Here is a 13,220-nt window from a genome sequence, read left to right on the forward strand (position 1 = left end):
TTTGTGCTGCAAAGCACAACAAAAATGTCAAAAGACAACCCATAGAATTGGAGAAAATATTCACAAATCATTTATCTGGTGTGGGGCTAATAACTAGAATATATAAAGAACTTTTATAACTCAACAACAAAGAGACAAGCAACCTAATTAAAAATGGGCAAAGGATCTGAAAAGCTGTTTCTCCAAATACAAGTGGACAATGAGTACAAGAGAAGATGCTCAACATCCTTAACTATCAAGGAAATGCAAATCAAAACCACAATGAGATACCACTGCACATTTAACCAGGATGGCTATCATAAAAAAGATAATACAAGTGTTGGTGATGATGTGGAGAAACTGGAACTCTTATACATTGCTGGGAGGAATGTAAAATGCTGCTTTGCAAAGCAGTTTAACCAAAGGTTAAACAAAGAATTACCATATGACCCAGTGATTCCACTCCTAGGTATATACCCAAGAGAAATGAAAACATATGTCCACAAAAACACTCATACACAAATGTTTATAGCAGCATTATTCATAATAATAGTGGAACTTTCAAAAAATTAAAACCAAAATGTCTATCAACTGATGAATGGATAAATAAAATATGGTATATCCACACAGTAAGAATATTATATTAGGCAATGAAAGGAAATGAAGTACTGATACATTCTACAACATGGATGAACTTTAAAAACATGCTAAATGAAAGAAGCCAATCACAATAGACCACATATCATATGATTCCATTTTTATGGAATGTTTAGAAAAGGCTAATCTATAGAGACAGAAAGTAGAATAGTGGTTGCCTAGGGTACGGGGAAGGGGAATGAGGGAGTGGAGAGTGACTGCTAACGGGTACAGGGTTTTTGGGGGGAAGTAATGAAAATGTTCTAAAATTCACCATGGTGATTGTTGCACAACTCTGTGAATCTACTAAAAATTGCTGAATTGTACATGTTAAATAGATAATTTAGCATGTAAATTATATTTCAATAAAGCTGTTATAAAAATAGTAATGTGAGCATTAACAGCTAAGTGGATCCTGCTAAAATTATGACACTAAACTAATTATTCCTCAAATTAGTATCTTTGTTAGCCCCACTTAACATATGGTATATTTTTGATGCTTACGATCGAGTTATAACAACTTATTTGCCCCTCTTTGTCATCTCCGTGACAGAAGTATATGCATTTATTTGTTCAACAAATTTATTCATTATCTATAATGTATCTAAAATGGCTAGAAACTACTTAGGCAAAAATGCAAGTGGATGAGGCTTAGTCCAGAAGCTAAGATCTAGTCGGGGAGTTAAACAAGTAACGGTACACATGTGTTGAACAATGATAAAAGCTGGGACAATAAGTATCTGAAAAGTGACACAGAAGATAACCATTCTTGGAGTTTAGTAGAGGAAGGACTGCCTTATCCAGGATAGAGTCTAATGATCTGGACATTCTGGAAACGTCTCTGCTCTACCTAGCCATTAGCAAACAGCATTAATGAACATCTTTTCTCTTGAATTGCTTCCTCTTCTGTAAAAGGAAGTGGCTGGACTATGTAATAGCTAAAGTTCCCTCAATCTCCAAAGTTCTAATACCGACTTTTAAACTTCAATTCATGACAGTCATAAAAATTAACAATTTGTCAGCACTGGATATATGGACAAGCTAAACTGTAAATGAAAAATGGCAAACTGATAGAAAAAAAAAGTACAATGTACCTTTATTTCAACTGTGTAGTCATATCAACATTTTATACATTCTACAAGGAAGGTAGTCCCTGGAGCATGACTACTTTCAGTACATTTCAGTGACTTAATTGTCAGCTTATTCTCAATATGAAATGTCCATCTAATGTGCTATCCCCTCCTGAAACAAGAGTTGGGCCCACTAGTTACAAAGATTCCTTTGTAGGTCCAGACTAGAAACCAGATGGGTTACCTAGTTTCCATCTCTGTTTGGCTTCATTTATAAAAACTTTACTGTCTTTAGATAAACCTGTATTAGATGAACCTGTATATACCCCACTTTACCACACACCTCACCATTCCTTACTGTCATATATACCACAAATTTCATACACTTACGTGCCTTGCCTGGCCTCTACCTAGGTTCACACCTTTATCTTGGGCTTTACTACTCTGGTAAGGGAAACAGATGCCTCTGTAAGAGGAAAGATCAAAAGCCAAATCCAAAGAAAAGCCATTTTCCCTAAATCCTAGAGAACTATCCACATCACACACCTCCCTTCCAATGGAATCCCCACTGTGGTATACTAAGAACAGAAATGGAGGGAAAAAAAATTTTAAAAAACCCTCTTCAGAGAAGAGATCATAATCAATCTAGTATCCATCTGTTCCATAGCAAATGACCATACCTAACTCCAGCCAGTCATCTTGAAAATAGAAGCTGACAATCACTAGGAATGGATTAATGAACATTCTTTCCCATTAGTAATAACAGCAAGGGAAAGGTGGGAAAGGGTCTAATCCCCAATGGAAGCGGGTTAGTAATGTCTTTATCTCACATAAGTAACAGTATTTTTCCTCTTGTGAATAACCTATGTCAAGTGGCAATTCTGGACAAAATGCTCTGGCAAATTTTAACATCATCCTCAAAATCTTTTAGAAGACTTTAGAAGAGAATAAAGGTTAGCTCTTTAAAAATTCAAGATATGAAATTTAAGTATATCTATTCAGAAAGCTAATAAACACTGTCACTAAACTGTATTTTTTTATTGTATCTTATTTTATAATATATAAATTGCTTCTCAACTTCCAGATAATGCAGAACAGTATCTATTACCAAATTACTACAACACTTCTTATAAAATGCTCTGTTCACAATTATGGTAACGGAAATTATGACATCTCTAAATTGTTGAGTTATGATCTTTCACAAATTGTCTTTGCCTTCAAATTAATTTTGAAAAAACTAATCTAATTTTTGAGCTTTGATGGTGGAAAAATAATGATATTTAAGTCAATTATGATTTTAGCAATAAAGAGAATCCTACAACTTACATTTTTGGCCTGCAATTATATCAATGATAAAGTCATTTCTTGTAAAATCAAGTCCCAGCTTTACACACACAGCCTTATCCAAACAAAAGTTATCCACAGAAATTATGTCTACTTTAGTTCATTACTATAATCTAAGTTTTGCCTACTACCTATACAAAAGGGAAACAGATGACACAGTGTGGAGAATATAGCATCTCAGAATTCTTAACAGCCACTCACTTTTTTCCTATTTGTGTCATCTTCAAAGCAAAGTATAAACTATATTTAACTCAAGATAAAGCCTTTTTTGGATTTTACCTTGTTTTGTTAAATATAAATATTTTGTATTTATTGTGGTGTTTTTGTACTTGAGTTAAAATGGTACGTAAAATTTCCAGTGAAATTTAGTTTTTGAAATTGTACAGAAGTCCCTAGTCAGAGTTTTAAAGTAGTGGCTTTCTGAAACTTTCATAATGCATGAAACTTTAATAAATACAAATGCAGTGAACCCACACAGATGTTATAAGTTTTGGTAAAATTGTAGTCATGCTAATTTAAAGCAAAACCAATACACTAGAAAGTAACATTTCTGCATATAACCTTTAATGAATATCTGTTGGAAACACATGAAGTGGCAGAAAAATCTCTTTAACAGAAGATACATGCAGTATCCACAGAATGCATAAATTCTAGAAGCACCATGAGAATACATTATCTAAACATTAGAAGAATCCAAATATACTCGGTGCTCAAAAGAGTCTGTTTTCCATTAAGGTAATCAAACTGTTATTAGAATTTATCAGTACAAAAATAGCTTCACAACTGCTAATGTATATATATCTGTTCTGAACTTTCAAAACTATGATCACAGTTACTTACTGGTATAGTACTGCATATGTGAGGATCATAAGATTGTAACAAACAAATAAAAACTTTTAGTTTTCCGTATTACATTTCAGTACTACATTCCAACACCACTGGAATACTATAAAATTAACTATTTCCTAGAGAATTTTAGGTGGTTTTAAATGTTTTTATAAAACCCTATTATTTATTATTTGTAAGAAGTAACAAGTAAATTCTAGAATTCCACACAGCTGATGCTGTGAAACAATTTCCTGAAATGAGAGAATAAAATCTTCCCCCATGTGCATATACTAATCTATTAACATATAGCTACTTTACTTGGTATATAGCTAATTGACTGTGGTCTCAAAGGATGCCCTGAAGACTTCAGTGGGCCAGAGTATATACCTGGCTCAATCCTAACGCAATATTATCATTTAGATTAAAAAATAATTTTTTTTAGAAAGAAACGGCAATTTAGATAAAATTTAATAACATTTCCCTAAAGAAATTAGTAAGCATTTCATTCTCATGATTTGTCTTTTTTTACGTATCCCTCAACTTTTTAAAGCATTTAAATAAGTACACTAAAAAAGTATTAATTCACTGAAACTTACTCAATGAGAATGTTTTTGCATAGTTTATGAAAAGGACATAAAACAGTACTATAGCACTTGATTAAGGAGTATTAGCAGCCCCCACATTTAAAATTTAGTTTAGCAGCATAATTAAAAATCAAAGAAAGTGTTAAATGATTAAAGGTAACCTGTAATGGCACTGAATCATATATAATATAAAAGTCATAATAGCTGAGTAAATAAGTTTTTGAAAAGTTCACAAGTAATTTTAAAAAGTATTTGTGGATAAAATTATGTCTGGGATTTGTTTTAAAAACAACAGTGGTAGGAATAAGTGGGGGTAGAGATGAAACAAGTCTGGCCATTTTTTCATAACTGTTGAAGATGGGTAATATGCTCATAAAGGTTTATTATAGTATTCCCTCTCAAATATATTTGAAAATTTTTATAATAAAAGGTTATATTAAAAATAAAAAGTAATAAAAAATCTTATTTCTCTAAAGCTAATAACTTTTTAAAAATAAACAAAACTTACAAAGAATAAAGAACAAACTAACCACATTACTAAAATTTTCAGAGCTAAATGAAAACCAGGATCTGCTTTTGGTATGTTAATTAACCAATTCATGAGATTTAGGCATAAAATTTGATTTTAAGAAGAGCACAAATGGCTTGCTAAATAGCTATTATTACAGTCAACTCTTAATTAACTTGACTACCTAGATCACCATTCCCTATATCCTGTCTTTTTTTAAAACACATTCTACTGATTTTGCTCCTTATTTACAACAGAATGGGAGCAACCAGAACAGAGAAATATTGGCAAAAAATTTTTTTGCTCTTCATTCTTATGTACTTGTGTTGGGAATTTGGCTAAAATGTACTGTTAGCTAACTGACAATATATGCTAGGATTAAAGAGCTGAGCTATAGTCTCACAGTTGTTACTAATGAACTGTGCGACCCAGGACAACTCACTTACCCTCTAGGATTTAGTCTCCCCAACTGCCAAAGGCACACACTTTCAAACTTTGACATTTTACACTATAATCCAGCACATACATATACATGTATATTTCTGAAACAGTCTCTACTCTAATGTGAATTTTACTCTGATGTTTTCTATTTGGTTTTATATTTCATCTTTCAGAATGCCATGAATAATCTATTAAGCTGACCATGGTTTGGAAAATCTTAGATTATAACATCTCCAAGGTATCTTCTAGTTCTGATATTCTGGGATTCTAACATTAGCTGTAAAATAATCTGTTGTCTCAGGTGGAAATCTTGATTTCAGTCAAGTAACTACTTAAATATTGATTAATTAATATAAAATCAAAACAAGTTCAGAGAATGCCTTCGGAAATCTATATAGTTAAGTATTTTTAAAATAATAAGAAAAACTATAAGATTATGTTATGCCTATAACACATAGTTAAAAGCTTAAAGTGACCTGCTAAATTTTATTTTCAGAACTCTGTCAAATATCTCCATGGCTAATCTATAAATGCCAGTAGTCAAAGCAGCTCTATCTTTAAGTCAAAGTAACTCCTATTAGACTCCTAAAAACAGAGACAAATCAGTAGATGAAGATCCATTCCAGGTGGTAACTCCAAATGCTAAGGATTAGCTACATAGTAAACACTTAGAAAATTTTAGGTGCATAAGTAAACTAGAAATAGCTTTTACAAATGTTAAATACAAAAATTCTTAATTCTAAATGCTACAGTATTCAATGCAGATGGCTCAATTTAAGTGTTAGAAATCAAGTATATGATAATGTTTAGTTGTAGTTCAGTCTTTATTAAATGCCTATGTTAAATATAATTTCCCTCCCTCAACATAAGTAAAATATTTAAAAAAACTGCATTCTAATAACATCATTCTTTAATTGTAATTGCATATTTTAAAAGAGTGAATGTGTAACAAATCTATGTGAACATATCATCTTCAGATCAGAGAAACTAAAAATTTTCATGTGTTCAGTCATCTTTATAGCTATAAAAAGAAAATATGTTCATGCTGCAATAAAGCATGAAATCCATGATAACTCTAAAATGTCTATTGTTTTAGGCAAAATTATCATTTTTAGCAACAAATTAAAATAGCCTCATAGTCAATAGTCTCTCCCTATTCATTCCTAAAAAACACTTTCACTAATTTTTTCTTCTTCCTCATCCTGACCATGAGGTCCCTCAATGTTAGTCTCTAATATGTTTAATCTTATGCCCCCAATAGTCAACAAATTTCAACCAAAATAAAAATTCTCACAAGAAAGAGTTTGGAATGAATATCTCACTTTACAATTCTTAATATGTCAAATAATTTGATTTTTTTAAAAAAATTGGTCCCCCAAAGAAATGTACAATAAAGGAAAATTGTCTTCATAATTTTAACTAAAACTAGTGAAAAGTTTCCAAATGAGAATAAAAATTAAGACAGATAAGTGATAGGTGTTTGTTTTACATTTGCATTATTGCAATTTCATAGACTTCCCTACGTCCTAAAAATACCACAGTATGGCCAATAATTAATGTAAGTGGTTTAGAACACAATTAGGATAAATTGTATCTTTTCAGAATATCAAATTCTTTTAAAATTCAGAAGCAAGTGAAAATTTATCTTCTGTTATGTTTAAAGATAAATCTGCTGTTAACATTAACAAGCTCATACTAGAAGTTACCCCACAGTTTCCTTCTGTGAAATCATGTGGTAAGGTGAAATCACCTCTCAGACTATGGTAAAGCTTAATTTCAGAGTGGAAAACCTATTTTAAAAAATTACAACTTATAACCTCCAAGAACATACACGAAAATAGAAACTAGGTTAACAAAGGGGGACTTTATAAGGGGTGTGCTGAAAAATAGGTAGAAGCAATTTACAATATTTTGTTTCACTGAAAAAAACAATTGGTACTGTAATTAGCTCAGTACTCCTTTTACTACATAAGGGAAATGTTCACACTAGTCCATCTAGGCAACTATCACCTATAAATCAATAACATTTTTCTGTATTTCCTTTCTGAGGTTAACAGAAGCAGTGAAAAAAAAGAGTCTGACCTGGAGTTTTCACTCAAAGGTTGTAACTGCAAGAGTTCCTGAAGCCAAACAAATTTCCACATTTACACACTTTACTTAATCATGATTGCTGAATTGAATCTGTACCTATGTGTAAATGACAATGCATTCTGAGTTGGTTCAGGCCTTGGCTCTGAGTTCTGTGTCACATCAGGTGTCCTTTCATCATCGGTCCCATTGATACTTTCTGGTGTCAAAGGAGACTGAAGATCCCCGCCTGCTGATTCCTTTAAAAAAAGGGGCGGGAGATGAAAAAAGAGTTATGCTTTTGTTAAAGTACACAGTATCATCTTAAAGGTAAAACTGACTTTGATGTATGCTTACTGGTGAACCAAATTTCGATGGAAATTTGAGTCCAAGACTTAAAAAATAAAATTTGAAGGGGAAACAATTTTTTGAAGCACAGCAACTCATAAAAAAACTCACTGAACCATAACACAGTTTTGAAATGTAGTTTCAAAGAAGTGAAAAACTTTTGGGTTTATATAAGTAACTAATTGGTCAGGATAAAAAGATATTCAAAGAATCACACTATACTTCAGAAAAAAAGAAGATGACACAAAAATGCAAGATGTGATTTTATTTTATTTTGGAGGAAGTAGTAGATAACAGGAGGGGTACAGGAAGAGAAGAAGAAAATGAGGGCAGAAGGGCAGAGAGGACAATGAAATCTGCAACAAGTTTTAATTTTTTTTAATCTGACCTACTTTTCAATTCCTATAGAGCCACTTAGAAAAGCAATCAGAAGTGCCTCTGTAACATATTATATGTAATGATGTTAGTGCATTTCGGCTTTTCTTATCTGGGAATGGAATTATTTTTCTTCACAAAGTTTCTTGCCTTATTTCTACTTTTAATTAAGATTTGCCTTTCAAAGTAAATTTAATTTATCCCCTCTGGAAAATAAATGGAATTTAAAATGAATCCCACACTTCATTTTCAAATGAAGCTGACACTTATTCTCGAATCTGCCATCATCAGATTATTCAAATTTGATATTAGGAATCAGAATGAGGAGTCATTTGATAAATCTGTTAACTAGGGGAGGTCCTGGCACCAAAGTGTTAAAAATCAGATTGACAGAATTCTTATGATCCCTAGGCAATAAAACTTCACAACTAAAGTGTTAGCCTATGTTAAGGAAGAAAATAAAAATAGAAGTGTTCAACAGGAGAGTGGTTAGGTATGGTCATAATTTATCAATTTAAAAGAATACACAATTCCTGGAAAACAAGATGAACACAAGCAATGCAGGAAAATGCTTATATGAGGAAAAAATACAAAAACATAAAGCCATGTCTAGGTTATGCTAATTTACATACTTTCCATTTAAAATGTTGCACATGAAGTACTAGAAAGAAATATGAAAAATATTAATGTGGTGAGACATTCTTTTTTGAAACTTCTGGTTTTACACTGCTGTATTTTATTTCACATTTAAATATTTTAACTAATAGTACTATAATGCTATAAACTATCCAAGCTATTAAAGATCAAAAGGATATTTTCATTTTTTTTTTTCTTTCTCAAGACTGAGTCTCGCTCTGTTGCCCAGACTGGAGTGCTGTGGCATCAGCCTAGCACACAGCAACCTCAAACTCCTGGGCTCAAGCAATCCTCCTGCCTCAGCCTCCCCAGTAGCTGGGACTACAGGCATGCACTGCCACACCTGGCTAATTTTTCTATTTGTAGTAGAGACAGGGTCTCACTCTTGCTCAGGCTGGTCTTGAACTCCTGAGCTATTTTATTAATTCCATATTATCACTTAAACATTTTTCAATGATCAGTGGAATCTCTATTTTGACCTTTAATTTCATTCTTACTAAATCTTTCTCCTAAATCCTGTTTCCATTAACTGATAGTAAATGCATGAATAAAGTCTATAGTATAATAAAACAACATAAAATTGTTTTACAAAAAAGTCAAATCCTACAAAGTAAATACTGGCTGGAAACAGCATCCACAAAGTGACTACTTCTAGGTCAATTATGGACCATTTAAATTAGCCAGAAAAAGTTTAAACAGCCAGGAAGAAACCATGAGTTTATCATCTTTTATATTAATAAATCAGGCCTATTTTTCTCCAAGACAGGCCAAACTAAACTAAAATGATAAAGGTAGATTGTCCAATTTGCTAAACAGTTAAACTGGCCAAGATTTGATTTAGTAGAAATGATAACAGAAACAAATTACCTTGTTAAATTGAAAGGGAATAAGCAGGGTTAGCAACTAAGGATTAATTCAGGGATCTGCTAAAATCAGTTGACCAGAGTGTGCAGGACAACAGTAGATGAGGATCAAAAGAGAGAAGAAGAAGAATAGCAATTTGATTCTTGGTTGTAACTAACTTCTGGGGATAAACATTTCTGTCACTTCAGGGGTAAACTAAGGGGGAGGGGAGGTTTGAGGCACAGGACCCAAGGAGGCTACAAATATTGCCACCACTAAAGTACTGAAGTATGAAGACTGTTCTCAGAGGCAAGTTAAGGAGAGAAGGGAAGGGAAGGAAGAAAGGGAGAGAGGTTGCAACAATTCCAACATTTCAATATAGCAAGTTTTTCTTCAGAAAACTTGAATATTAGCTATATTTAAATAAAGGCATATTTAGTTTTCCTAGATCATTGTATCTAAAATGAAAAACAAAATTCTACCAAAAGCATGGTTTTTTTTAAAGGAAGTTTAAAAGATAAAATTAATATTTGCTCATGAGAACAAGAAAAAGTTCCAAGAGTACATAAGGGCATAAAAGGAAAATGAAACCTCCTTTCCCTCCAACTACTTCACAGGTAGCCAAAAGTGCTCTATAAAACCTTCCAAAAATTTTACATATGCTAAAAATAGCACTGTGAAACTTGTTTTTTATTTAACATATTCTAAACATCTAGTTCTTTTTAAATCTAAATTTTGTATAATTTCCTAAACATCCAACTTCAATTATTCTTTAAAACATTTTATATCTTCAAATCAAACATTAAAATAAAAAACTTGGCAGTATACTTATTAATCACAAACTTTTGAAAAAATAGTAATTTCTCTTTAGAAAGAGATTCTTAAGCTAATATGGCTGGCCATTTCTATAGTAAATGTTTAAGGCAAAAAGTTATCAAATAATATCTTCTTTGATATATATGTGTTTATCCATATATGTAATATGTATACCAAAGTTGATAAGAAAAATGAAAAAAGCAAAAAGCAAATAATATGTGAATAAAAACACATCTAATGAACTTTTCTATTGCCTTTACCTCCTTATTTTGAGAAAAATAAAACCACTCATAACTCATTTTGTTTTTGGGAAACTCTCCACGCCCCATAACAAAACAAATAATCTGAAGCAGAAAAAGAAAAATGGCGGTCAAATTGGAAAAAAATATATATTTTTTGAAATTATAATCTGAGAGTATCAAGGAAATCAACACTAACAAATAAACACAGATGTAAGATTCAGGAAGTGCTGAAGAATTCTTTCTTCTAATCCATTTATGAAGCAGCAAGAAAGCCAAAACACTAGGAATATTCTGAAACACATGAAAAAGAAATTACCTTGGCCCTTAGCCCAGGACAAGCCTCCAGGGTGGTATCATCACACTACTCTGCAGCCGAAGGGTTGGGTGGGAGGTCCAGTAAACACTGCCCTGCCCACTACACCAAATACCACTACCACCTGTCATTTAATTCCAATAAAGCCTGGAATTAGAATTCCTGCTAGTTTCATCCTTGTTGGCTTAAGTAAAACAGGGTCTCTCTTTATCATTTAACATTCCCCTGCTTTATACCTAAAGAAACATGAGAATACCACTCTTTTCTGAGCATAGGCTCTGACAGGAAAAATCAGTGGAGGAGCTAATGATTCTGAGTTCCCATGGTAGTGGGAATGGAAAGAAATGGAAAGAGACCAAAAGAACAAAAGGATACGTAAAGGAAGATGAGGCCGACAGCTCAGGCACGCATCTCCTTATCTTCTGTCACAAATTATTCCTTATACCTGGTCACTATTCAGAGCTACTATCTGCAAAATTCCATTTTCTGACAACCACAGAAGTTTTTGTAATCTCACTCTGTGGATTAACTCATGCTCTTCCTTCCCTATGTAAAGTGTACCAGCGGACTGAGACTCAGGGCTTAGTGGGTTAATCTCCACTCTGCTTGAGTGTGTGGCACCCACCAGCTCCATTAAGTGCTTACCAAGAGTCAGCTATATTTGTCCCAAACCTGTTTATGCCAACTGTATTTATATAATTATATAAATGAATCAAATATTATGAAAACTAATGAAATCTGAATGAAAAACTACAGTAGTTATTTTAATTAAAACCAAGCTAAATACTTTGCAATGACTAAAAGATAAATGGCTAAAAAGTCAAATAAAACCCACAATTCAATTAGGTATATATACTATTATATAACATATATAATATGCTACCATACGATATCAGAAAAATGACATAAAAAATCTACTTATAGCACACTCAGATTTCTTTGCAAGTGCCAAGGTTTAGTTGTACCTTAAAAAAAAAACCTGGAAATTGTGGACAATTAACTATCAGTATGGTTTATATAAGAAAGAATGTGGGATTCCAGTCAACAGATCATATTCAAAGATTTTACACAAAATATTGGTGAATAAATGAAACACTGAGTTTTAACTTATAAATTTTAAAGTTGGAATCTTTTTAAAACAACTCCTCACATTAACTGACTTTTTTGGTTAATTGATCCTTTACTGGTTTTGATTTCCACAGATAAGTGGACTTGTGCTATAAAACCCTGTCTTCCTAATCTATCCCACTCTCTTTCTGCCTGCTCTTCAACCCATCAACACTTACTACAATCTCTTACCCTCTTCTATTATACTACTTTGTCAGGCTCTTCCTGGCTTCATTTCTCTTCATACTAAGCCGAGTGTATGACCAAAGCTGAAGAGTCCGAGAATGGGGAAGTGGCTAACTTTAAGGCCAGACTCCTTTCATCACGAGCCTTTAGGGATGCGAATGGTTTGTCCACCAGCACTGATTCTCAGTGTCGTCCCCAGACCAATAGCATCAACATCTCCTGGACATAGGTTAGAAATGCAAATACTCTGGGTCCATCTCAGACCTACTAAATCAGAAACTCTAGGGGAGGGATGCAGCAATTTGAGTTCTAATGAGTCTTCCAGGGAATTCTGATGCAGGATTTATACATTTAGGCATCTGTATTTTTCTAGATAACTGTTATGTGCCAGAAACTTAAGACTTTACATCATCCTCACTATTACAACCACATTACCAACAACAGTTGTTAACATTTATTGAGCATTTACTATATGCTAAGCACTTTCTATGATCCTTACAATAGCCCTAATACAGACATATTGTTCTTATTGCCATTTTATAGATGAAGAAAACAGTAACTTGCCTGAGCTCAGAAAACTAGTAAGGGTTGGAGCCCACATTATTAACCATGACCTGACAATGTCATTATCATACTTATTCCTTTCAACAATCCCATAAGATAAGTAATATAATACTCATGTTACAGAGGTATAAAGACTCGGGCTAAGCAACTTTCCCAAAATCATAGAACAACAGAAAAAGAATTTATGTCTAAGTTTGCCTGACTCGAAAACTCATACTTCTTTTTTTTTGAGCCAGGGTCTTGCTCTGTTGCCCTAGGTTGGGTGCAGTGACTTGATCATAGCTGACTACAGCCTTGAACCCCTGAGCTAAAGTGAACCTCCTGCCTCAGCCT

At 32.9% G+C, this 13,220-nt stretch overlaps 1 protein-coding gene across 1 annotated transcript in view; it reads right to left on the minus strand.

Moving 5' to 3' along the window:
• The window catches only part of HOMER1 (homer scaffold protein 1), a 113,360-nt gene that overhangs the window by 39,056 nt on the left and 61,084 nt on the right, over positions 1–13,220 (minus strand). The window contains exon 5 of the mRNA XM_045566090.1: positions 7,578–7,717. Coding sequence (XP_045422046.1) covers positions 7,578–7,717 — 140 coding nt within the window. The remainder of the gene's footprint in view (positions 1–7,577; positions 7,718–13,220) is intronic.

This window comes from Lemur catta, chromosome 12 (assembly GCF_020740605.2).
Source record: "Lemur catta isolate mLemCat1 chromosome 12, mLemCat1.pri, whole genome shotgun sequence".
Lineage (NCBI taxonomy): Eukaryota > Metazoa > Chordata > Mammalia > Primates > Lemuridae > Lemur > Lemur catta.